General features: G+C 40.5%; 1 protein-coding gene across 9 annotated transcripts in view; it reads left to right on the forward strand.

Moving 5' to 3' along the window:
- Positions 1–27,473, forward strand: part of TNS3 (tensin 3) — a 247,589-nt gene that overhangs the window by 211,916 nt on the left and 8,200 nt on the right. For all 9 annotated transcript variants that reach the window (XM_035316737.1, XM_035316734.1, XM_035316735.1 and 6 more), the window contains 7 exons: positions 9,189–9,360; positions 11,425–12,068; positions 12,683–12,769; positions 14,493–14,624; positions 18,651–18,746; positions 23,148–23,225; positions 24,624–24,701. In XM_035316737.1, the coding sequence (XP_035172628.1) occupies positions 9,189–9,360; positions 11,425–12,068; positions 12,683–12,769; positions 14,493–14,624; positions 18,651–18,746; positions 23,148–23,225; positions 24,624–24,701 (1,287 nt within the window). The remainder of the gene's footprint in view (positions 1–9,188; positions 9,361–11,424; positions 12,069–12,682; positions 12,770–14,492; positions 14,625–18,650; positions 18,747–23,147; positions 23,226–24,623; positions 24,702–27,473) is intronic.

Consider the following 27,473-nt stretch of genomic DNA (forward strand, 5'->3'; position numbering starts at 1 on the left):
CGGGGCTGCTAATTACTGGTTGGATCCCAGCCTCTATTGTTGCAAGGACTTTTTCTGCTCCAGATTCAGAATTTTTCGTGTTTCATGTTGAACTTAAATAAGATTTCTGTTGGTTGAGTTCTCAAGTTCAATAAGATCCCTCTTAACCATTAAGTATGTGAACCACTCTCCTAATTTAGTGTCATTGCACAAATTTGCTGACAGTGCATTCTATCTCATAATCCAGGTCATTGATACAGATAATGTATTATAGAAAGCCCTTTATCAACCTTTGCAAGTTGCTGTTTGTTACTGTTCAGGAACTGGGCATCAAGTTGTTAGTTAACAACCCTGTGGACCCAGCAGTGCAGCCAATTTTCAACCCATTTTTTCAGGTTATGTTTCCTCAGCTTTTGAGCAAGGAAATATGAAATGTCAAAGGAAATGCTGTTAATGCTTTTACTATGGCTAAGGCAGCACCCGATGTGCTCTCCTTCTGCACTTGGCCACTTATTTCATTGTAGAAGAGAATTGGCTAATTAAACATGGCTGTTCTTGATCATCTTCTTCTTCATTTGTCTGCAAATGGCTTCCATAGGAATGTCTTTATGGTCTTCCCCAGTACATGAGTGAGAATGACCAGCCTGCAGTTTCAATATACTTGTTATTGCCATTCTTACAGAAAGCTTAATGTAGGTGATGTAGGTAGTAGGGTGATGGTTGGACCAGATGATCTTGGAGCTCTTTTCCAATCCTAATGATTTTATGATTCTGTATTACCCTTTTTCTAGTTATCAGTGTGGTTCAGTGAAGTGGAATCATTGATATAGACATTAACTCATATTTTAAAATTCTATTTCCTTAAAATTAAAAATGTGGATTTCCAAATTTCTTGTAAATTGGTAATGTTAATTTGGAGACAACAAGTTCATCTGACTGAAACAAGGTCTTTACATTGTACTTGGTATATTTGTTTTTTTAATGATATATTTTAATTTTTATATTATAATTATATTCTAATTTTTAATATATATAATACTTATATATTTTTATATTTGTTTTTAAGGTAAAGAAAATTAAAAAAGAAAAATGTGAGAAGGAGACAAATACTGTTAGTAGTTTAACATGATTTATTTTTTCTAAATCATCTAAATTAGAGAATTGAAATACTGGAAAAAGCAGGGGTTCTGTTGTTAAGTCAGTGAAATATCTGAGTGATCTTGTGCTATAAAGTCCAGTTTATTAATAAAATAGATTTGTAGAAATCTATCTATTCCACTAAAGTTCTTTTCCTTGCTCCATTTTTTTTTCTGTGAAACTATGATTTTCCAAGTAATCTTTCCTTCAAGCTTTCCATAGAAAAGCTAAAATTGTGCTTACTCAGTGTCATTAATTTTATAATTTGCTTACTGATGTTTTTTCCTTTTATTTATTGTTTCTTTTCTACATCCTTCCATATGATCTTGGGCCTTTTATCTTTAAGAGAACTTCCTGCAGATGGAGGAACTAAATAATTGGATTTCTTCCCTTGGGTATACTAAAACTTTCTTCAATTCCGTCCTGGTCTTTTTTTTTCCTTTTCCCTGATATTTTTTTCTCCACTTTTTTTCTTCTGTAGATCTTAGATTTGGAAAGAAACATACCTAAATGAAACTTTTTCATACTATGTGCTTAAGATCTTCATCCAATACATTTTGCCTTATTGATATACTGCAAACCATGAGGATCTACTGTGTTTCTGGATACGTTGTTTTAATGCTTAATACTGGTGGGTTTTATTGAATTCTTGCTTTACCTTTCCTCGTACATATAACACCTCAGCTCTGACTTGAGTCTAAATCTTCTGCCAAGAAATTCAGGTGAATGGCAGTATAACTTGGCTTAATGAAGAATAAAAATGAATATTGCAAAAGGGAAATGGCGATCATTTGACCTTTGGTGTCCTGAATAAAATAAAGTTGTATCAGCAGAGACTGTTGTCACAGAAACTCTTACAGTTCCCTAGATGTGGGAAGGAGAGATGACCAGCTGAGCACTGTGGTGGAGTAGTTGGTAGTGCCAAACTGTGGTTGAAGCTAGCTCAATGTCAAGCTGCAAAGTGCCATTGAGTTTTTCATGAATGCAGGGGATTACAGTGTACATTTTTCAGAAGTGTTTCAAAGGAAAGAAGGTCTTGAGAATGCTTGTCTGGTAGGACAAGTCCAAGGTGAGTCCTGAGTGAATGAGAAATACCAAGTTTATAGAATGTGGCCTTCTTTGTTGGAGAACAATTTTTTGCTGTTACCCTTAATTGGAGAGCTGCTCTTTGCTCAATCAGATAATGTGACAGGACAAGGGGGAATGGTTTTAAACTAAAAGAGGGGAGGTTTAGATTGGAGGTTAGGAGGAAATTCTTCACTCAGAGGGTGGTAAGGCACTGGAACAGGTTGCCCAGAGAGGTTGTGGATGCCCCATCCCTGGAGGTGTTCAAGACCACATTAGTTGAGGCCCTGAGCAACCTGATCTAGTGGGTGGCGTCCCTGCCTATGGCAGGGGGGTTGGAACTAGATGACCTTTAAGGTCTCTTCCAACCCAAAACATTCTATGATTCTATAAATGCAGTTAGTCAAAAAACAAATTACTTATACTGGGTAGATATCTATCACCAGCAATTCCATTATATTTGTAAGTATCTTCAATTCTGTCAGGAAATCTGTTTAAAGGAATGGTTTCATCAGCTGTTCATGTGAATGGTGAAGTGGAACATATGAATGAGGCTGTTGGTATAGGGAATGTTTTGGAGACATCTTTCATTAGGCTGGAATTTCACATCATTGCTGAAGCAAGCCATCAAAGGGTGGATCCCTTTGAGGGAGACAGAAAAGATTGTGCAATGCTTGTAAATTTTGCAAAGCTTCTTATTTTTCTGCAGCTCCTTAAGGTTGGTAGTGGTTCAGTTACTTTGGCTTGCTTTAGAGTAACATGCTTTTCTGTGTCCATTCAGTTTTACGCTGCCTTGAGCTAGTTTGGGGGAGGCCAGCTCATACTGTAGGGAGCAGAACGGCGACTTAGAGTAACTTGAGGATTTTGATTGGATTTTTAAAAATCATTCAGAGCAGGTTAGCTATCACCTTTGAACAAAAAGTAATACAGAGGTGGGATTATATGAGGATCTGCTAACATACAAGGCATGCTAATGGAATGACAGCTCTTTGATTTCCCTACAGGACCACTTTCTGTGGAGTGATTATGCCATTCAGCTGCTACAAGAAAAGAGGAAAATAAATGCTTTTACATACCTTTTATCTGGACCCTGGCTTGAGTTAAGCCACTCTGCTTTTTTTTTTCCTCTTTTTTTTCCGCTTTTTTTTTTTCCCTTTCTTTTTTCCTCTTTTCCCCTTTCTCCTTTTCCTTTTTTTTCTTTCTCTTTTTTATATTTCATTTTTCTTTTCTTTTAAGATAGGACATGTAGTGGGTTCAAGTAGTAGTTACTCTATAACATCTTACTTTCATATCGCTGTCTCCTGGGCACATCCAAGAGTTGCTTACAAATAGAAGATGCTTGCAACTTTTGCTATTTTTTTTCCCTTTGCTGCTAAGTGGGATGTTGAATAGTGAGTTGGATCTTCTAACTTGCATATGGACACAATAATATTTATTTTCTTCCTGAGTGTCCCTTTTCATCAATGTATGATGCAAAGAGTGCTGTTCATCTCTTAGGTTCTGTCTGTAAAGCTGATGGTCAGTGTTAGCAAGTGTAGGTATTTTGACCTGAGTGTTTGAAGAGACACGAACATGATATTAGTTTTTTTGTGTCAGTTCTTTTAGTAGGGAGCTGCAGTTCCACATTGTCAGAGTTCTAACAGACCTAGCAGTGTAGATTGAGAGGATTTGAAGCAAGAAGCACCAGTAGATTGCAGCGAGCATGCCAGAGGAGTTTGTACCATGCGTACAAAAAATCCTGTAGAAACTATAAGCTTGCACAGTAAAGGGTTAACAGCTGACTGGTGAATGTGGACTCTGTATCAGACAATAGAGAGGACATAGCTGAAATATTTGGCAAGCTTGTTTTTAATTGAAATATAAACAAAGCTGCTTTCATGATAAGTGCCTTTCAGATATATTTGTTTCTAGCCTGGGAATAGTTATGCAGAGTTTGCATTCATTTTGCAGATTACATGTCTGGCTGCCTGTGGCTTTTCACTGTTAATCTTTTACATGTGTGAAAATTTGGATATGAAAAGAAATGCTGTGTCTGTCAGCATTCAGTCAGTGGTTTTTCTGTCATGCAGCTTTCAGTGGTGTAAAGGTAATAGTGACAATCCAAAGCCTGAAACAGAGGAGAGTCATGTCTTAGTTCATATCTTTAAGCAAGTGTGGGAGGAGAGGACTTTGCTATGTATAAATGCTTTGGTTTAAGTCTTGTGCACATACTTGAGATCGCATAACAGTGGGAGAAGATTTTAAGCTATTTCATAAGAAGCAAGGAGCTCTCCTCCCCTTTCTGCCCCCAGGTTCTTTGTAATGGGAGTCCAGTGACTCCCCTACATAGTCTGATACCAATGGGACAAGTATGGAGGCACTGATGGAAATAAATATATGAAGTTAAGCCTGTGATCATAATCCCCATGCCTGCTGGGAATGCTTTGTTGTCTCCTGTATTGTAGCAGAGTTGTCTCAACCTGTAGTATAACTGGGAGGCATGTGCAGGTTCACGTACAGAAATGAGATGTCAGTTGCACCTAAGACATATTATTTTACAGATGTAGCTCGCAATAGATCCATCTGCTTTAATGTATGGAAAGTTGCATTCCAGGGGAGGCTCAAGTGCTCATCAGACATACAATGTTAGTTTGACCAACCCACATCCAAGTAACCTTTTTTTTTTTTCCCCTTAGATAATAGTTAAGACAAAATATTACTTGTTTATTACATATTAAAATAATTGTTCATGGCTTAACATCAATCTTTATAGTACTTGGGAGTGACACTGATTTCAGTAGAAATATGGCCTAAGACAGTGTTTGCACCAGTATGAGAGTGAATACAATATATCTGAACTGTTACAGATTCAGGTTTTCTTATCTCTTCCCCACCACACCCATTTTTGTAGGCATTTCCTTTAAAGTTCACTATAATGGCTGGCGTGGATCTAATTAATGTTAGTTAAAGACATTTTAGTAGTTTTCTAATGCTTTCCTCATCCAGTTATGTGGTTGTTCTGTACAGTATGTATGCTATGTGAGGAATTCAAATGGTTGTCAGTCAGAGCACTGTTTTGCAGGTTTTCTTATCTCAGGCATTTCTTTTAAGTACCTTCCATCATCCTGATTCAAATAATAGCAGAGACAGACTGTGCCATGAAAAGTATTGAAAATATTTCTTTGGACTTGCTTCAGTGGAGCTCACAGCAACAGTGAGAATCTTCCTTCTTTTTACAGCATCAGAATGATTTCCTTATGGAAAAAAATAAGATTAAGATTATTTTTAGTCTTTGTTGGGCTGGAGTTGTTCTCTAGCTTTGTTGTTGTTGTCGTTTTTCTTCTCCACATCAATCTTTTTAAGTGTATTCAGTACTGTAGAGAGAGTAGAGACTGTTTTAGAGAGAGTGGAGACTGTTTCATCTGTGGTCTCCTCATTGGTTCCAGTCTTGCAGATATTTAGGTGATTGGAACTATTCAGGTGTATGAAGCTATTCAGATGCTTAAGCATATACAGTATCATATTGCATGGCCTTCTCTGAGGTAGAAAACAGTGCAATTGAACATGAGCATATGTGAAAAGGTTTTGGATTATTTTAGCGTATGCCAGAATAATTAAATGACAAACTCAGTAGAGCTTGAGTAGTTATAACAATGCACCTGTAAAGAAAATGAACAAATTGTTCCTTTATAAAGCTCTTCAACAGTAGGGAGCTGAGGGAGTAATCCTGAGGGAAGTGGTGGATGAAGTTGCTAAGCCACTATATTTGAAAAGTCATGCCAGTCTGGTGAAGTTCCCACTGACTGGAAGAGAGGAAACTGTTTTTAGGAAAGGGAAAAAAAGGAAGACCTGGGGAACTACAAGCCAGTCAGCCTCATCTCTGTTCCAAGCAAGATCACAGGGCAGATCCTCCTGGAACTATGCTAAAGCACATGGAAAAACAGAGAGGAGATTGGTGACAGTCAGCATGGCTTCACTAAGGGCAAATCGAGCCTGACAAATTTGGTGGCCTTTTACGATGGTGTTACAGTGCTGGTGGAAAAGGGAAGAGCAACTGATGTCATCTACCTGGACTTGTGAAAAGCATTTCATATTGTCCTGCACAACATCCTTGACTATAAAATGAAGAGACATGGACCACTCAGTGCATAAGGAATCAGCTGGAAGGTCTAACTGAAAGAGTTGTGGTCAATGGCTCAATGTCCAAGTGCAGAAACTGGTGATGAGTGGTGTCCCTCAGAGGTCTGTATTGGGACGAGTATTATCTAACGTATTAGTGGGTGACATGGATAGTGGGATTGAGTTCACCCTCAGGAATTTTGCAGTTGACATCAACCTGAGCAGTGCAGTTGACATGTTGGATGGAAGAGATAGGCTGGGACCTCGACAGGCTGGAGGGTTGGGCCAAACAGGAACCTCATGAAGTTCAGCAATGGCAAGTGCAGGGTCCTGCACCTAGGGAGGAATAACCCAAAGCACCAGTACAGGCTGGGGTGTGTCTCTCCTGTTAGAGTACAGCTCTGCAGAGAAGGACCTAGGAGTCCTGGTGGACAGCAGGCTGACGACAAGTCAGCAATGTGCCCTTGTGGCCAAGAAGGCCAACGGTATCCTGAGCTGCATTTGGAAGAGTGTTGCCAGCAGGTCAAGGGAGGTGATCCTGCCCTTCTGCTCAGCCCTGGTGAGGCCACACCTGGAGTAGCACGTCCAGTTCTGGGCTCTCCAGTACCAGAGGGACATAGAACTACTGGAGTGAGTTCAGAGGAGGGCTACGAAGATGATGAGAGGAATGGAGTTCCTGTTGTATGAAGACAGGCTGAGAGATCCGGGTCTGTATAACCTGGAACGTAGAAGACTGAGGGGAGACCTCATTAATGTATATAAATATCCGAGGGGAGGGTTTCAAGAGGATGGAGCCGATCTCTTTTCAGTTGTGCCCAGCAACAGGACGACAGGCAACGAACACAAGCTGAAGCACAGGAAGTTCTGGCTGAATATGAGAGGGCACTTCTTTCCTGTGAGGGTGACAGAGCACTGGAACAGGTTGCCCAGAGAGGCTGTGGAATCTCCTTCTCTGGAGATACTCAAAACCCGTCTGGATGCCATCCTGTGCAATGTGCTCAAGGTGATCCTGTTCAGCAGGAGCATTGGACTAGATGGTCTTCAGAGGTGCCTTCCAACCCTGCCCATTCTGTGATTCCATGATTTTGAGATACTATCCAGAGGGACCTTGACAGTTTTGAGAGATTGGCCTGTGCAAACCTCCTGAAATTCAACAAGGCCTCGTGCAAATTCATGTGCCTGTGTTGGGGCAATCCCAAACATGAATAAAGACTGGAAGATGAGTGAATTGAGAGCAGCCCTGTGGAGAAGAGCTTGGGGATATTGGTGGGTGAAAAACTGAATGTGAGCTGGGAATGTTGCCCAGGAAGCCAACCATATTTTGGGCTGCATCAAAAGAAATGTAGGTTGAGGGAGGTGATTCTTCCCGCCTCTTCCATTCCTGTGAGATCCCACCTGGAGTGCTGCGTTCAGCTCTGGGGCCCCCACCATAAGAAAGATCTAATCAACATAGATCTATTGAAGCAGAGCCACAGGAGAGCTATAACAGTGATCAGAGGGATGGAGCTCCTCTCATATGAGGGCTGAGAAAGGCTCTCATATGAAGGCTGAGAAAGTTGGGATTGTTTAGCCAAGAGAAGAGAAGGCTCCAGGGAGACCATACTGCAGCATTACAGTACTTAAAGGGGGTCTGCGGGAAAGATGGAAAGGAACTCTTTATCACAGTTTGTAGTGATAGGGCAAGTGCAATGGTTTTAAACTAAAGGAGGGTAGGTTTAGATTAAATATTAGGAAGCAATTCTTAATGATGAGGGTGGTAATGCAGTGGAACAGGTTGCTCAGAGAAGCTGTGGATGGCCCACCCAGTGTTCAAGTGTTCAAGGCCAGGTTGGATGGGGCTTTGAGCAACCTGATCTAGTGGGAGGTGTCTCTGCTCTTTGCAGGGGAACTAGATGATCTTTAAGGTCCCTTATGTGATTCTAGAAATAGCATTCACATGATTCCTCATCCATGTGCATCCCTTTTAACTTTATCCTGTATTATCTACCATCAGTATAAATAAGTTGAACTTAGCTCAGTCTTGAATCAATTTAGAAAGCAATTGCTCTGATGCTATTTACAAGCTATTAGGAAAAAAAAAATGGTCTAGTTATTTTATTTCTTTCTCTGTGTGGTGTGAACAAAGTCACAGATCTAAACCCATATTTGCTCTGTTCTTCTCAACTGCCTTTCAACCCCAGTTCTGTCCTTTTCTCCTCACGTGAGCAATATTCTAGTCCTATAGCAAGAGAAAGAGTTACACAGAATCACAGAGGCTTGAAGTGACCTATAGTGATCATGTAGTCACACCCCTGCTCAAACAGGGTCAGCTAGTGCAAGTTGTACAGAACTGTTGGGTCAGGTTTTGAAAATCTTCAAGGATGAAGACTCCACAACCCATTTGGGCAAGTTGTGCAATTGTTTGAACAGACTTGCAGTAAAAAAAACCTGTTTTCTTGTGTTCAGGTGGAATTTCATGTTTTAATTTGTGCTCATTGCCTCTTGCCTCATCAGTGGGCACTACTGAAAAGACATTGAGTATCTTGGCCCTTCCTGTTATTTGCCACTGAATGCACTGCCCCATTCAGCAGTGGGCTGAAGGTTGGGCTGAAGTAACCCTCCAGTTTTCTATCACTTTGCTGTTTAAGTGCATGCTGTGTATAGTTAGGTAGGAAACTTGAATAGACATACCTGTCTTAATACTGTGGGCTGTGGAATGCAGAACAACTTGCCTCTGCCATTTGTTCTCCTGCTGGATGTTTTCAGCAATCAGTGTTGTGAAATAAAATGTTACTGTTTAAACAAGTAAAAAATATGTTTTTTAAAGAAAAATTGGTCATTTTATAAACACTTCCTTTCAGGCAGTACAAGGCCTGTAAAAATGTAAGTTGTTCTTCAATTTGTCTTGTACTTTGTTTCCTTTCTTGCAGAATCTCAAAGTTACAAAGAAGCCCTTAACCACTCAATGATAATGTCTGACAGCACCATGGGTGCTAACCCTGCTTTGCTGAGGCCCAACATACAGATGGATCCTTCCTTTCAGCGGTGTTTAGCATCTTCATGTACTGCTTCAAGTAACAGTTCTGTCCCAGTGGGAGAAAGGTAGGAAAAGATTCTCTGACCTGAGTGTTTAGTTCTCATTACTGTGATTTCCAGCAAAGATGTTATGCTTGCTTGTTTGTTGCAGGGCATTTGTACAAGAACTGGTTGTGATATGTGATTATGTTGTTGCCCACCATCTGGAAGTTAACACATTCACAAGATGTTATTTATATGTCTGAGAGGCACATGTGGTTTTAAAGAAAATCTAGGAATACAAAAATGAATAGGGACAATCAGTGGTCAGTCATGAACAATTCTATTTACTTAATAGATGGGGTGTTTCATTACAGCTGATAATGTTTCCTTTTCTGTCACTCTGCAACAACATTCTTCTGTGGCTAACTGACATTTTCATGTATAATTAGCTCCCTTTTCACAGTAAGTAAGTATTCGGAATGCTGTTGGTAGGTGTGTCAAACTCTCAGTAAGGACTTAGAGTGTGTTGATTTCTATATGTCTTCCTATCTAATTAATATCATTTTCAGTCAGTACTTGGACTGTGAAAGAAGTTTCCTGTTGTAATTATGACTGTGAATCATAATACTCTTGTTAGGGGATCCTGTTGTTTCCCCTAGCAAAATGGGTCTCACCAGGCATCCAGAATTCACTCCAAGTATTGCTTCTTATTTAAAGCAGTGTGAATTTAATGGTACTCATATTTCAGCTCAAGCTGGGAGCCTCCAAGGATGGACTGCACTCAAGACTTCCCTTGGGTTCTCACACCCATACAATCTTAATTTTGTCCACTATGGTTCAATCAGTTCTTGACACATACACATGATGTTACTTCAGACTGGCAATTCTTTGTTGCAGAGCACAACGTCTTCTCTTATCTCCTGGGGCATGCTTTCATTCTGCCATGTCCTTGGTCAGCACATCCCCACTCCCCATCCACACAAAACGTTGCTCAATCATAACAAGTTTAGGTTATGGGAGCTCATACTGCGGCCTAAGGCTTCACCAGATTTGCCCTACTAATGTCAAACAATAGCTACCTGAGTTCCTTACATGCCAGTGGCTTGTTTCCCTTTTGCTCTGTATAAAGTACGTTAGTATTTTCTGAGGAGAAGCCAATTTGACATTTAATTATAAGTGGATATGAATTACAAGCTTATCAGGCAATGCAGTCATTATCAAGCTTGCATTCCTTCCTTAAACTTTATCTAGAAATTTTTGTTCCCTTCTTTTTAGACGTTTTGTTTTTCCTGTTGCTTTTCATTTCATCAAGCTGATAACTACAGCTGTTTTTTTTTTTTTTTTTTTTTTTTTTTTTTTTTGAATGGTTCCTTTCTACCCTTTGCTTCCCTTCCATTTCTTTGGTCCTTCTACTTGGATCTCTTCAAATCTACTGGAATCCATTTCCACAGTTCTTTTTTAATTACAATTTTCTTTATAATATTTTAAATAAATTTTTATTTTTTATAATTTTTATGCCAGTTCCTTTCACTTTGTATCTCAAAATGGGTTTGTTCTCTCTTTACATATGATATTGCTGATAATGTTTTTCAGCCAAAATTGAAGGGCATCTCACTTTCAGAAGAAAGGAGTCAATTTAAACTTTCATGAGACGGTTTTGTCAGAAGCATAGTCTGTGATGTTTAGAAGGATACTTGTTATCCTTCACTCCTAGCTAGTAGAATAATCTAATGTTTTTGTTGTCTATAAATATATAAATACTTAATATTGAAGTCCATCAATCAAGCAGAAGCTTGGAAAAGTGTTTCTCATACTCTTTATTGTTTTATATTTGTTGCTCCCATATGCAAAAATTAACCACTGGACCTGCTTCTCTTCTGTTTGCAATATAAATTTTATTAGAAAGGGGCCTGATCTAACAATTGGTCTCGTGGGCTGTGTTCTTACCATGCTTACTCACTTGTGTGATGGTGAACAACGCTGTCCTTAGCGCTTGTCTTGCATTCTTTCTTGTTGTCAAAGTGTACTTCAGTGAGCAAGTGATTGCTTTCAATGATGACCATGATATGGCCTGTATAGAGAATTTTTAGGAAAATGATTTGGCCGTTTTATTATTTTTGTTTGATTTTTTTTTTTTTTTCTTGACAGCTCTCCTGCAACAGAATGTCCTTGGCTTGAAAGCAGCCCTAAATCTTCCCCATCGCTCCAGCTTTCAATGGGAAATACAAGGCCAACAGGAAGTTACCTTGTACCTTCAGAATTTTCACACCCTGTGCAAGATGGTTCTCTCTTGTCTCATTTCCAAACCCCAGGACTGCAAGCTGTCACCCGGAGCAGCCTGGAGAAATCACCAGTGGAGCAGCAACAAGAACCTGCTAACAGTTGCAGTGCCCGGGCCTACCGGAACTACAGTGGGGGCAACATGGTCTGTAGCTCCCCACAGGAGGAGAAACAAGCTACTTTCATAGCCAGCACTAGCATCTCTCCTAAAACCATGAGCTCATCGGTGGCAAGTGCAGAGGACAATGGCTTTTTGGCACAAAACTTTCTTACAGTGGCCTCTGGACACAATAGTCAAAACAATGCAGTTCATCAACACCTTGGAGGGAACCTACATTCTCAACCACCTCTTCCAGAGAAAAAGAGGTCCTCTGAAGAGGACCATTCCTTCACCTCTGTCTCACCTTCTTCAAGTGGCTTCTCTAGTCCCCACAGTGGAAGTACAATCAGCATCCCATTCCCAAACATCCTCCCAGATTTCTCAAAAATTTTAAGCACTTCCCTTGTGCCAGGTAGGTTCTGCATCAGAGAAATGCAAAATCCTTCTGAGTTGTATGAGTTTACCTCCCATTTAGGGGATTTTAAAATGAGGAGGGGGAAAAAACAATGGAATAAAAATGGCAGAGAGTACTTGAATGCTTGCAATAAGAGGCACCATTTCACTGGTTTTGAATGTATTATTCTGAGGAAAATGCTGCAGAACTGTTTCTGCCCTTCCTTAATTGTCAGCCAAGGGCACCCCACCTTTTGAGCTGTGAAACCACAAAAAGGAGTATAAAGTCCAACCTCTCGTAATAAAGGCTGGTTTCTTTATGCATCTTTGCTATATTCATGTCAAGAATAGTTAAAAATGTTGATATGTATTCACTGGGTCCACTGAAAAACTTTAGTATAGCTCAATAAATGTAAGAGTTTTTCATAATCTATAGGTTTTATAAAATTAAACTTTAAGAGGGTTTTCAGAGTCTTAGTGTATGGTTCTAAAACAGTTCAAAGTTTCTCTCTGTTGTCCTTCTAATCATGAGTTTTTAGAATTGTTAATGTGGTTGGAAGTTGAAAAGAAAAGCAAAAAATGCTTTTATACTTAGAAAATATCTTAACTTCTCTTTCCCCTTTTATTTTATAGAAAACACAATGGATAAACATGTGACTGTGAAATTTGTCCAGGACACATCCAAGTTTTGGTATAAACCAGATATTTCAAGAGAACAAGGTATAACAATCGATGTATATTCTGAGGTATATACTTACAGAAAGGCTTGTTCGGGAACGTGCCTTATTTTTTTTATGACTACCAGACATCTAAAATAATTACAGAAAGAAATACAAAATCTATAAGGGCCGAAGACAACTTCAATTTATTTTGTCCAAAGGCTGAGTTTAAGAGTCGAGGGCATTTAAGTATTTCAGACAAATTATTATCCTAACTTAAATAACTACAAAGTAATTTGAGTATTCCTGTGGTAGCTCCTGCAAAAGTGCTTTACTGAGAAACTAATTTGTCTATTGCCTTCTCACAACAATGGAAGTTGTTTTAAGGTACGCTGAAAGAAAATGTAAGCAGAATATGCTCTATTAATGCAATTTGATATTATGGTGAGTCTTCACCAGCGTGCCTGGCAAAGCTATTTTGTCCTGCAGAGTTTGGAATAGCAAGTATGCATGATGCTATACCAAACAACTGCTGCTTTCAGAAACTATTTGAATACAAATGTGATGCTCTGGTGTAATTTCAGCCATGTGTGTTTCCCTGTGTAGATAGGTTGAGAGATCCTAAATATCAGAGAGTAATTTATTATCTAGGATTCATTATAAAGGCATCCTCATCTACCAGTTGTTCTGTAGCCTAAAATTCATTTTCAGATGCAAGTGACATACATTATTTCTTAAAGATCACAAATAACACTCCTATGGAATAACATCTTTATGATGTACAATATAGATACATCTATATGTAGATATATTACTGAATGACAGGGAAAAGTTTTAATTACATATGTGAAAATGTGTACATGCAAACTTATACTTTGACCCTGCATCAAAATGTAAATAAAGTATTTTGGATGCTTTGTAAATGCAGTCAGTCTGACTGACCACTGACCATCCTTGTGTCTGTGCTGTAATACTGAGCTATACTGAATAGCATTTAGTAAACTATTGAAAGCATTTTAAACTGGGATTCTTAAACTGAAGTTGCTGAAAAGGAAAATGTCAAAGCAGTTCTGTATTGGGAAGGAAGTTTACATCATCAAACTTGGAACTAGAACCAAATAGCTTTCAGCTATTGGCAAATGATGAATTGCTGTGTCTGTCTAGTTCATATTTTCTCAGACTGTGAAGATGCCACTTATAGTGTGGTGGTAAATATGAGCCTAGGAGGATGAAGGTCACAGAAAATGGATTATTTATTCACCTCTGGATGATGTTTCACTGGTTGTTTCACTTCACTCTCCTTCCCATTTTCTGCTCCCCACCCATAATGAGCACTGAGTGCTCTGCAAATGGGCCGAAAAAGTTTCCTGTCTTGATGTGGATTTAAAAAGGGGAATAGATCATAAAGGAATTTTAAACCTAGCTGCTTGAATAAACGAAAACAATTATCTTCCCAACTTTGTAGTATGTCTCTTTTCACCTTACCAATTAAAATTCATTTTTAAAAATGAGGTTAAGAACCTGCATCTGTCACAGTTAAAAAAAATCACTAGGGATCTGTATTTCAGGCTTCCTTTGAAATAAGTATCCATGAAATTCACGAGATGTTTTCAGTCAGATCCCCCCAAATATGTTCAATTGTAGTCTGTTCTACAGCAATGGGGATGTATAAAGGATCTTATTTTCTTTACTCTCCTTTTAATTATAGATTTGCACCTGTAATTTTTGAGTGTGTTTATTGTTCTGGAAATGTTTTTCTCTCTCTTCTCTAAAATTCTTTACAGCCATTGCTGTTCTCAAGGACAAGGAGCCTGGGTCATTTATTGTTCGAGACAGTCATTCTTTCCGGGGAGCCTATGGGCTAGCAATGAAAGTTGCTACACCACCTCCTTCTGTTCTACAGTTAAATAAGAAAGGTACTGTATGCCTTCTATCTGTCCTTTAACAAACCACACATTAGAAAGTCTGTATTACTGTGTGTTAATCTGTAGGAATCTTCCCACTTCCAGTAAGTGCAACTTGAATTACAGGCTCTGTTTAGTTCCTTGCACTAGTATCTTATTGAATCGGACTGGATAACATGTTGTTTATTCTTCAGTTTGACCATGGCTTGTGAATGTATGTGTATTATGGCAGTACGTGTATCATACCTTATCAACCTGATAGAAAAACCGTCATCTCTCTAATGGGTCCTCCCTAGCAATTAGAAGTCTGTGTTTCATCCTCATACTATCATTCAGAGCTTTCACTTGGCTGGGATGTTGAATATTTTTTTACCCCAGGATTTTGTTTTGAGACAGTTCTACATTAGAGAAAAAATCTCAGGAGGTTCCCTAAGGAAAGATGATAGTTGTTTAAAGGAAATGATGAAATATGTATACTCTCCCAGCTCCATTGCCTCCATATTTAACTTGTACCTGAAAGTTATGAAAGGTAAAATGAAAAAAAAAAACACATGGAAAGCATAAATCAATCCATGGGATCTCAGTAAGCGCTATCTGTAGTGTTCTTGGCTCATTGGTGCTACTAGAAAGGGAATGGGGTGATTTTCATTGCCTGGGGAGATAAGCAACATAGATCAAAGGAAAGCAATGAATCTTAGTGTTGTGGCTTTGGAAGTGTGCTTTGCTCTCTCTTTTTTTCTTTTTGCTAAGGTCTAAAGCTTACTCAAGAGAGAAGTGGCAAGGTTAGCAATCCACCTGTATTACAATAACATTTTTGAATTCTCTACACTTCACATATTATAGTGAGATAATTTCTTATTAAAAATTGTCATATAATATTTCTTTTTGTTGTCAAGAAACATCAACAGAACCACTGCAGTATCTAATTTGAGGTAGGCAGTAGGGGGTGCATTGGTGATAGCAACTGCAAGGAGGCAAATGGAATAGCTGGAGGTGTTTTTATTAATCTCTTCTCATCAGATCAGTGAAATCCAGGAAGACAGGAAACTTTAAACTCTACTAGAGTTTAAGAGCCAGTTTATGTTAGTGGTACTACAGGTAAGTGGTAGCAAAAGAAAATTGTAATCAAGACTAGCATTCTTCCAATTCACTCTGTGATATTTAGCTTTGATTCCAACTGCTTCATCCTGGAGGGCACAAATTTATTCAGTCTCATAGAATCATAGGTTGGAAAAGACCTCCAAGATCAACTAGTCCAATTGTCCCCCTACCAGCCAATATCACCCACTAAACCGTGCTCCTAAGTACCACATCGAACCTTTTCTCAAACACCCCTAGGGATGGTGATGCCACCACCTTCCTGGGCAACCCATTCCAGTGCTCAACTACTCTTTTTGAGAAGAAATTTTTCTAATTTCCAACTTGAATCTCCCCTGGCGCAACTTGAGGCCATTCCCTCTAGTCTAGTTATCTGTGAGAAGAGGCCGACCCCCAGCTCCCCACACCTTCCTTTCAGGTAGTTGTAGAGAGCAATAAGGTCTCCCCTGAGCCTCCTCTTCTCCAGACTAAACAACCCCAGTTCCCTCAGCTGCTCCTCACAGGACTTGTGTTCCAGGCCTTTTACTAGCTTCATAGCCCTTCTCTGGACACAACTCCAGGGCCTCGATGTCCTTCTTGTAGTGAAGGGCCCAAAACTAAACACAGTACTCGAGGTGCAGCCTCACCAGAGCAGAGTACAGGGGGATGATCACCTCCCTGGTCCTTCTGGCTACACTTTTCGTGATACAAGCCAGGATGCCGTTGGCCTTCTTGGCCACCTGGGCATCCTGCTGGCTCATGTTCAGGTGAGCATCGACTAACACACCCAGATCCTTTTCCTCTATACAGCTTTCCAGCCACACTGCTCCAAGCCTGTAGTGTTGCATGGCATTGTTGTGGCCAAAGTGCAGGACCTGGCACTCTCTCAGCAATTTCATAACTGCCAGCCTGAATTATAAACAATGGATAATGACCAGAGGGGTCAGGAAGTTTCCTGGTAATGGCCCTGACTCAGGCCCCAGGTAGGCCAGCAATCTGGCCAACAAATGGGGCCCTCTGTTCCCCTCACAAGGGAGTTGCCTACAACAGTTACTCTTTTTTCCTTCATGGTGGAGGAAGACTTGAGGTGTGGAGTTGAATTTCTTTCCCTAAGGTCCTGTGTGGACCGTACTCCACATCCTCATCTACCCATCCCTCAAGCTCCAGGGCCTCAAACCAATTGTGTAAGGGCACCTAGGGAGGCAAGGTGGGTAGGGAGGTGGCTTGCCTGTGATGCCAAGCAACCTGTTTCCATTCCTCCCCATCTCTTAGTTCCCCTCCCTCTGCCTGACAGCTACAGTGCAGAGGTCCACCACTATATGGGGTGTATCACCCCTGTGCCTTTCTCTGAGGCATGGCAGGGAGTTACTCCTCCAGTCTAACTCCTGCTCACACTCCTTGATGGTTTTTAATCTCTCCACCTCCTCCTTGAGCTCTGCCACAATGCTGATCAGATTCTTCACCTGCTCGCACCTCACGCAGGAATTATCTTTGCCACCCTCTGATGACAGCAACAGGCTCAGGCACTCCCTGCAGCTGGAGACCTGAACAGCCGCATTTTGGGGCAGGCAGTCAGTCTGGTTGCCACAGCCTTTCTGGCGAGAGCTTTCTGCCTAGTGGAGACCATGGCTGGATTTATTGCCAGGTAGGCAGCTGATAGGTGAGCTGGTCTCCTGAGTGGGGAGGGATACTCTGCCCTCCCTGCCAGCCCTGCCTGCATGCACTGCTGTGCAAACTGCTGCGCCTCACCTGACTACTGCCCCACACCCTGTTTGCCTGCTCTGTTTGCTACATTCCTGGTCACTTGAATCTCCTACAGAGTTTCTTGTTCCAAGCTTCCCCTTCCTACATACCCTTATATTCATTTATTCTTAATATTGTATGAACATAATGGCAAGTGGTAAGCTGTTTGAAATGGTGAACTTTGCAGTACTTGCTTGCATGTAAGTTTCTGTTGTCCAGATTAATGTGTTCATTTATATTAGTCTGAAAGTGAGCCTTTGAGGTTATGTGTTCACTGGACTGTGGCTGATACAATCAGATTCAAAGGCAGCATTTATTCATAACTCTTCTGTTGAGGTTTGAATGATTTGGCAGCTTTTCTCTATTGCTATAAACTAACCCTTTCATTGCTTGGAAAGAGCTCCAGTTTGTAGGCGGGTGTGAAATACCACGAACTAGTCCTTCAAGAAATAGTGAAGTTGTCTTAATTATGTGTGTGCAAATTAATGTGTATGTTTAGAAGAATGGTAAATCTCAAGGGAATTTTTATTCTTTAAATCTCTTCATTTTGTCCCATTTACAATTTCAAGATTTGTCTTAGAGCCTTGGGACATAAAAACTGTATTTAAAATTTAATGAGATACAGAAACCTGAGTATTTAATATAATTACCATAATTCATGTAACTGCCTTAGGAGGAAAGGCTTGGAGTAAAACTGAAAACATTTTAAAACTTAAAAGTTCACTGAGAGACTTGACATCATTATGCATGTACAGCTAAATCTTGTGTTGTTTTGATCTGGAAAGTTCTGTGAGCAGTTTTCAGTCCTGTCACTAGAAGTGTGAGTATTTTATCATACTTTTACTCCCTTGTGACATCTGATACAAGTTCTTCCAATGCGCAAGTACAACAGAATTTTTAGCCATTAGTTTTTCAAATTCATGTTCCTCTCTGTAGCTGGGACACCAGTGCATATTTGGATGTCAGTCATTTATAATACTAAAAGATTTTCCACTGAATATCTAAAGTGAGCTATCTGCTTGTTTGATTTTTTTTCCAGAATTCCCTTTTTACTACATTTTGTAATCTTGCAGCAGAGCAGCTCTAATGTGTTTGGCATGCTTTGTATAAAACATTTGGTGTTAATGTGGAAAACTGCTTCATAAAGACCTGCTAATTTGTGAGACTACTCTGTTCCTTGCTTCTCTTCATTCTCTTTCTTGTTCTTTTTTAACACAGTTGGAGATTTGTCAAATGAGCTTGTAAGGCATTTTCTGATTGAATGCACTCAGAAGGGGGTGCGCTTGAAAGGATGCCCAAATGAACCATACTTTGGTAAGTACTGTGCATCACAGGGACACAGAAATTGGAAATAGTTTGCAATTGCCAGAGATGTTTTACAGACTTCAGTGGAGTGGAGATGAGAGAATGCTTTGCTCAAGTCTTGAAGATTTCTGTGGGAACCCATTCTAGGGTTGTTGTAATAGCAGTCTTGTACACATTTACCTTAAGCATATGTGCAGGGCACTCTGGCACTTCAAGCTTCCAGCTGTCATGCTTATCCTTATCAACCGCTGCCAACATTGCGGCAGATAGCTTAGTGTGGTGGTTTTACTCAGGTGTGCAGGTGACTAAACCACAATTGCTCCACTCCCAGTCCTCAAAGGGAAAAGGGACAAAATATGATGAAAAGTGCTCAAGGGCTGAGATAAGGGCAAGGAGATTACGTAACAATTATCATCATAGACAAAAATGGGCTCAACATAGGGGGATTAGTAAAATTTATTCTTTATTACTAACAATCTAGAGAAGTGAGAAACAAAGTAAAGAAACCAAAAACACCTTCCCCCCCCATCCACCCTCTTCCAGCTCCTCCCCCTGAGCAGCACAGGGAAATGGGAATGGGTGTTGCAGTCAGTCTATAGCACTTTGCCTCTGCTGCTCCTTCACAGTCACTCATTGCCCCTGCTCCAATATAGGGTCCCTCCCCAAACCAGTCCTGTGGGGGCTGTCCACAGGCAGCAGCTCTTCAAGAATAGCTCCAAATATGGGTCCGTACCACAGGGTCCATCCGTCAGTACCAAACTGCTCCAACATGGGCCCACCATGAGCAGCAGCTCCTGCCAGGTCACCTGTTCCTGCATGGTCCCCTCTCTGTGGGCTGCAGGTTCATTCCGGTGTCTGTTCTAGTGGCGATCCTCCACAGGCTGCAGCCTCCTTCAGGTCAGATCCACCTCCTCCACTGTAGTTTCCTCCATGGCCTGCATTGTGGAAATCTGCTCCACTGCAGTACACCATGGGCTGCAGGGGACAGCCTGCTCCACGACCTTGGGGGCTGCAGGGCTGTTTCTCACTTCTTACTCTCCCAGTTGCTGTTGTGCAGCAGTTTTTTTTTTTTCCTCTTCTTCTTCTTCTTTTCTTTTCTCCCTTTCTTAAATACGCTCTCACAGATGCACAATCAACATTGCTTATAGGCTCGGCTCTGTGCAGCAGTGGGTCCCTTTGGAGCTGGCTGGAGCTGGCCCTTATCTCACATGGGGCAGCTTCTGGATTTTTCTCACAGAAGTCACGCCTACAGCCCCCTGCTACCAAAACCTTGCCACGTAAACCCACTATACTTAGCTAGATGAACATTGAGGGCCTTATTTATTTTTACCTTTGCCTTATTTTGACCTGTACTATATTTATACAGTATACCTAAAATGACAACAGAGTGGGACATTCACACAGAAAAACGTGCATTATGGCATTTTAGCCTATGTAATATAATACAATAAAAGCTCATTACACATTATAGTAAACAGCAGAATACCCATCCAGCTGCTCACTCATTCCTCCTCCTCAGTTGGACAGGTGAGGTAAGCAGGATTACAAAGCTCATGTGTCAAGATTAAATCAGGAAGATTGCTTACCAGTTGCTACAATGAGAAAACAGATGTGACTTGTGGAAAATTGATTTAGTTTATTGCCAGTAGATTCACGTGGTGAGAAACAAAGACAAACATTAAAATAACACCTTTGCTTCTGTCCATTCTAAACTCAATTTCACTTTTAAATCTCAGATTCCTCAACTCCCATCCTACCCAAGGTGGAACAGGAGGGGATGGGGTTGGAATTTGGTCAGTACCAAGCAATTCCTCTTTGCTACTTCTACCATCTCCCACTTTTCACCTGCTGGATCATGGGTTCTTCTCACGGGCTGCCATCCTTCAGGAAAAAAATACCTGCTTCAATATGAGCTCTCCACAGGCTGCAGTTCCTTCAGGAAATTCTTGGGCAGAGTGACCACAAAATGGTAGAGTTCTCTGTTCTTGGCAAAGTCAGGAGGGGGACCGGTAAAACTGCTGTCTTGGACTTCCGGAGGGCAGACTTTGATCTGTTCAGGACACTGGTTGGCAGAGCCCCTTGGGAGGCAGTCCTGAAGGGCAGAGGAGTCCAGGAAGGCTGGGCACTCCTCAAGAAGGAATTCTTAAAGGCTCAGGAGTGGTCTGTGCCCATGTGCCCAAAGATCAGCCAGAGTGGAAGATGACCGGCCTGGCTGAACAAAGAGTTGTGGCTAGAGCTTAGGAAAAAAAAGAGGGTTTATGATCTTTGGAAAAGAGGGCAGGATTATAAGGATGTTGTAAGGATGCGTAGGGACAAAATTAGAAAGGCCAAAGCTCATCTGGAGCTCAATCTGGCTAGTGCTGTTAAAGATAACAGAAAATGTTTAACAGAAAATATTTTTATAAATACATTAACACGAAAAGATGGACTAAGGAGAATCTCCATCCTTTACTGGATGCGGGGGGGAAACTTAGTGCCAAGAGATGAGGAAAAAACTGAGGTGCTTAATGCCTTCTTTGCCTCAGTCTTTACTGGCAAGACTAGTTGTTATCTGGATACCCAGTACCCTGAGCTGGTGGAAGGGGGTGGGGAGCAGGATGTGGCCCTCACAATCCACAAGGAAATGGCTGGCGACCTGCTACAGCACTTAGATGTACGCAAATCGATGGGGCTGGATGGGATCCACCCGAGGGTACTGAGAGAACTGGCGGAAGAGCTGGCCAAGCCGCTTTCCATCATTTATCAGCAGCTATTGGGGGAGGTCCCAGCTGACTGACAGCTAGCAAATGTGATGCCCATCTACAAGAAGGGCTGGAAAGTAGACCCAGGAAACTATAGGCCTGTTAGTTTGACCTCAGTGCCAGGGAAGCTCATGGAGCAGATTATCTTGAGTGTCATCACACGACACTTGCAGGGCCACCGGGTGATCAGGCCCAGTCAGCATGGCTTTATGAAAGGCAGGTCCTGCTTGACTAACCTGAACTCCTTCTATGACAAAGTGATACCGATGGGTTGGGGCCAACGGTATGAAGTTCAACAAGGCCAAGTGCTGGGTCCTGCACCTGGGGCTCAACAACCCCAAGCAGCGCTACAGGCTGGGAGATGTGTGGTTAGAAAGCTGCCTGGCAGAGAAGGACCTGGGAGTATTGGCTGAATATGATGAGCCAGTAGCGTGCTCAGGTGGCCAAGAAGGCCAACAGCATCCTGGCTTGCATGAGAAACAGTGTGGCCAGCAGGGCTACGGAAGTGATTGTCCCCCTGTACTTGGCTCTGGTTAGGTCACACCTCATGATGTCTGATCATGATGTCAGATCAGGCATATGGAGCAGCTCCTTCTCTTCCTTCTCTGAAATTGGTCTTCCTTCTGCTGTACTGCACTCTTTTTGTTCTCTCCTTGCCCTCTTTGCAGCTCTTTTTGCCCTTTCTTAAATACATTTCTGCAGAGGTGCCACCAGCTTGGCTGATGGACTCATCCATGCCCCGCTGTGGGGCCGTTGGAGCCAGCTGGAACTGGTATGGGGTAGCTCTGGCCTCTCCTCATGCCCTTCTCTGCTACCAGACCTTACCATTTGCACCCAATATACTTGTGAAGGAATTTTCTACGATAAAATGTGCAAGTGTAAAATGACTAATTCTATTTGAAGTAAAGACGGATTGAATTTTGTCAGGGTATACGGTCTTACATGCTAATGGCAAGGATGACTAACACAGTTATTTTAATTGAAGTCTGAATGGTAAAAGTGGTAAAAAAAACACCAGAGTTTACAGCACTAATTAAAAGAAATAATTTAATAGAGAATAGTATGTATATCAGTGTTGCATTGGGTCGGGGAGCTTTTGCCTAGGCCATCTTTTATACTTTTATAAATGTACAGTAGATGCACATGTAGACAAAGCACTAGACAACAGAAGTTGGGTGGCTAAGAAGTAGAGCTCCTCACTCTTTAACTTCTTCATCGCATAGCATTGACCCCTTGTGCTCTTACTTTCTTCATAAGATTTTACTACATTTGCTACATTGAACTGTAGCAGAAATTAAGAGCATTGAAAGGAATTTACTGACATCCATATGTTATTGTTTGTATCGTCTTTGCACTTTTTCCATTTGAAGCAGATATTTAGATTAGGATTTCAGTAATACGTCTAAGCAAAGAAAGGGATTGTATGATTGTGATTAATGACTTTAGTTAAGTACGTACAACTGGAACAGTGCTGGGGAACACAAATCCACTTAAGCTGAGCAAAAAAAGATCGTGGCTTAGGTGCCAAGAAAATATTTTTAAAGGAAACTTGTGTATGCGTGTGTGAAGGGGGATGGGGGCTTGGCTGGTAAAATATTTGGAATATATGTTATGTGTTATTTTTGTCCACCAAGTTAATATTGTATATCTTTCTAATTTCTGACCACAGGGAGTTTGACTGCTCTGGTATACCAGCATTCCATTACTCCACTGGCATTGCCCTGTAAGCTCCTCATCCCAGACAGAGGTATGCTTATTATAATATAGAAGAGATGCTCAGCCAAGGCTTTGCTTCAAAGTTGTGAGCAGACTAGTACTGTGATGTTCCAATCATTATCATTTGAGAGTCACAGAATTTAGCACAATAATCTATCATGTAGGAAGACAAATGTACTTCTCAGATATGAAATTGCACCTCTGTGAGGTTAGATGTAATCACTCATGCAGCGTGGGGTTACCACCCAGGGCTTCAGGGAAGTCAAGTGGGTGAAGGACAGAAAGTGCTGTGTGTGTGTTGCTGGCAGGAAGGAAGTAGCAGTTTAACCAGGTCCAAATATTGTTTAAGTAAATGATCAAGGAGCCTGTGTTGCATTATGGGACTGTAATTCTAATTTTGGTAATGATGATTTCATAAACCACTCTAAGACCACAACAGCATACACCTATGCTTTCCCCATAATTCAGTCTGCTATTTTCCCACATGAAGTTAACACCAGATGTATTATGTGAAAAATTCTTGCGGTTTTCTATTGAACTCTTCAAGCTTTTGTTAAAGACCATATGTCAGTGCTTGAACACAGCATTTGACTCATGCAAATATATTAATGAAATCTTTTAACGTAAAAACATGCAGTGGTACGTATGTGCAGAGATCTCTCTGTAAGGCTTGTTCTTGTCCTCCTCGGCTCTTGCTGTTCTGGCAGAGGTATAAAACTGAAACTTTTTCCTTGTCCTAAATATCTTCCTCATTTGAATGTATTCAAAGTCAGTATATGTAATATTAAATACAGCACAGGGAGATATTTTACACATTTTTATATGATTGAAATAACATAGAGATGCACAGTTTTCTCACTAATTTTAACAGAAAATTTGGAGGCAAATATTCGACTGCTGCCTTTACAGTTTAGATATCTGCATTCTACATAAGAATGAAGAAAGAATTATGTTGTTATTTTCCAAATCAAAAGACAATTAATTTATTTAATCTCAGAAACAAACTGTGTACCTAAATTAGTGGGAAATATACAAATTACAGAATTAAAATTTCACTATTTTGAAAACTTCAAGGTTGTTATGAGGGAATATAGTTGTTAATAGTTTTTAATGTGGTAGCACTTCTGTATCTCCAGCATATCTATATAATTATGCCTGTGACTATTAGGAAATAAATGTTGAACATCCCTCCTACAGCACTGGAGGTAAAAAATGATGCAGAACAAAACCAAACCAAACCAAAAAAAAACAACAAAGCCACATGGCATGAGTGGTTATAGGTGCAGATGCAAGATTGTTTAATGTTTCTGGCCAAGACTTATCCAGTACATGGAATCACATTTACAAAAGCCAGACTTGTACTTGACCATGTGCATTGCTTTATCTATCCAAGTACAAACAAGACATGGATAGTGTTTTCTGTTCTCAGATCCATTGGAAGAGGTAGCAGAAACTTCTCCACAGACTGCTGCAAACTCAGCAACAGAACTTCTCAAACAGGGTGCAGGTTGGTAAACTTTCTCCTTCCATTTGACTGTCACTAAGTGTTATATTTTACAGGCTGGGAGGAACTGATCCTAAGACTGGACTGAAGGATGATTAAAGAAAATAGTTATATATGAGTGCTGTGCAGAAGTGTAAAGGGCACTATGAGGATATGTACAAAGTTCCTTCTCTTTTCTGCAACTAGCTTCTAAGTTGTACAACCTTGTATCTGCTTTCCCATTGTGTGTCCCATGACAATTTGAGGTACTCATGGGTTTGTTCAAGCACACCAATTGGTAAGCAGTGACATTAATTTCATAATGATAAACTTTGAGAAGATGTTTTCAACCTGCGTTCTTGAAAAGTTGGTGAACTATGAGGTCTGAAAATGGCAACGAGTGAAAGTGTTTGGTAGGGTTAAATTCTCAGCATAAAAGTAAAAAATACCACTGAAAAATGCTTATCCAGCAATAAATGTGAAAACAAAACAAAACAAAACAAACAAATAAAAAACAAAACAAAAGCATTGCCATGTGCTTGATGATGCATGCTGTTAGGAAATATCCAGTACCTTTTCCACTGGATGCTGTTTTATGGATTCTTACGCATATTGCAGTATCCATTCTGCAAATTAAGTTGTGTTACCATGATTTTATTGTTATAACAGAAGAACCCTGACAAGGTTACCACCAAATGATGTGATGCTGGGGACGTGACACTAGGGGACATGGTTTAGTGGGTGTTATTGGTAGTAGGGTGATGGTTGGACCAGATGATCTTGAAGGTCTCTTCTAACCTTTATGATTCTATGATTTAGTCCCATTAGAGCAGGAGAATACACTATGTTTGACACTCTTCCTTGAGTTTAGCCTACAACTAGAGCCACAAGCGAAAGTGTTGCAGCCAGACGTGCCTTTAAAAGAATGCTGCCTTATTTCCCTAGCACATTTTGGGGCTTCTGCATAGGGCACTTGCCAAGCTGAGCAGTTCTAGAGAGTGTGTGTGTGTTGCTCTTTGCTTTTGCAGCAATTTGACTTCAAAACTTGCAGTATCACTTCAAATGCTCTAATCAAGCATTTGAGGCAATGGCTGGCCTTAGTGAGACAGTGCCAGGAATGAGCACCTGTTGGCCTTTCTGTCTAACAGTGCTGATGGTGTTTGTTGTAGCCAACAGTGCAAAAGCCAAGGAAAATGAATTAAAAGACTTCTCTTGAAAACTCAGCAAAATGGGCACAAGTTATCCTTTTAGAAATGCTGGTTTCTCTTTGGTTGGGCAAGGCTTTTCAAATTAAAAGAAATAATTCTTACACCATTTGGGGTAGTATTCAGATAACTCCTTATGGGGATTGTCACATCATGGATCATTTGGGAAACAGTATATATTTTTTTCTGTCTTGTTGGTTTTACTTTTAAACAAGGAGTTGGAACATGAATAGATAAAATAGCTAGGAGATACTGTCAATCTTTTGCATTGACACATTATTTCCCACTGATTTACTGCGTTTCAGAGATCCCTATCCAGTTGACAGCTTTTCAGTCGTCGAGTTCCTCACTGAGACATGTATACTCTTTTCTTTTCCAAACATCTAAGCTTGTGTGGGCACCTGCAGTTTAGTCAAATAAGATGCAGTTTTTCTCTGCCAAACATTTCCCTACCCGTCTCCACCCTAGCCTTTTCTCACTGCACAAGCAAAAAAGATGTTTTTTCCTAGAATTATGATCTATATAGCTGTCTGAAAAACCTTATAGGCCTTTTCAATCGTTATCTAAAAGCGGAAGCTAACCTACAAACCCCAGAGAGAGACAACCAAAGTCTAGAAACTATACAGATAAGTGGCTTTTCCCTAAAACAGACCTTGTTTTATTAACTTTCTGTTTGACAGGAAAAATTTGTGCCTCAAAAAAGTCTAAGTTCTTCATATCTGTTTTCATTAGTAGAGTGAAGGGATTTAGTGTTCTGGACAAAGCACATTCCCAGTATAAAAGCTTCATGGGATACTCAAGCTGGCCATACTGCATAGCTATCAGTGGCAGCACAGACATGACTACAAATGCCACCTGTGAAAGATAAGAGCAGCAACTTTACAGGAAAGATACAAACATCTTCCTTTCATTCTAGCTTTGGATACAATTTCTGTGGGATTGCTGTCATTTGATAACCCATCAACTGTCTAGATCAGACCATACATGATGTTCTGAAGTGAGAAATATTTAGCCCTTCTCATCACCTTTCCTTTTCTTTATTCTACTTTTTGATCTGACATTTTTGCATTTTCCAGAACTTTAGAAGAAGATACAATTTACTATTTTTGTGCTACACAAGTAAAGGAATCTACTGTATTTATTGACTGCTTTTGAGCTATCACACTGATAGCAATCTAGACAGCAAGGTTGGCTGGGTCATGTAGAAGGTCTCTTGACACCAGTGAAATGGCTGTTGCAAAGGAATGGAAACCCTTTATATGAGCCTCAAAAGAGGTGAGGAATGTGGCTGGGAAACAAGGCAAGCTTCCTTTGGTGGGAAAAGCTCAGAGCTTTAATGAAGAGCTTTTTTAGGTCTGTACCAAACATACACAGTAATGATGTGAGACTAAGAAAATTTATGGTTTGGAATGTTATTCACAATTTTGGGTAGACATGGCAGTATGCAATTTACTGAAGAAGGCCTCTCTGTATGAATTGTATGGTGATTGATTCAAAGTTTTTGAAACTAGCATGCCAATGCACAAATACATTTCCAAATCCTTTCACTTACAAATCAAATAAATAAAATCTCTGGATCCCTTCTTTCACT

Source organism: Oxyura jamaicensis, chromosome 2 (genome assembly GCF_011077185.1).
Source record: "Oxyura jamaicensis isolate SHBP4307 breed ruddy duck chromosome 2, BPBGC_Ojam_1.0, whole genome shotgun sequence".
Lineage (NCBI taxonomy): Eukaryota > Metazoa > Chordata > Aves > Anseriformes > Anatidae > Oxyura > Oxyura jamaicensis.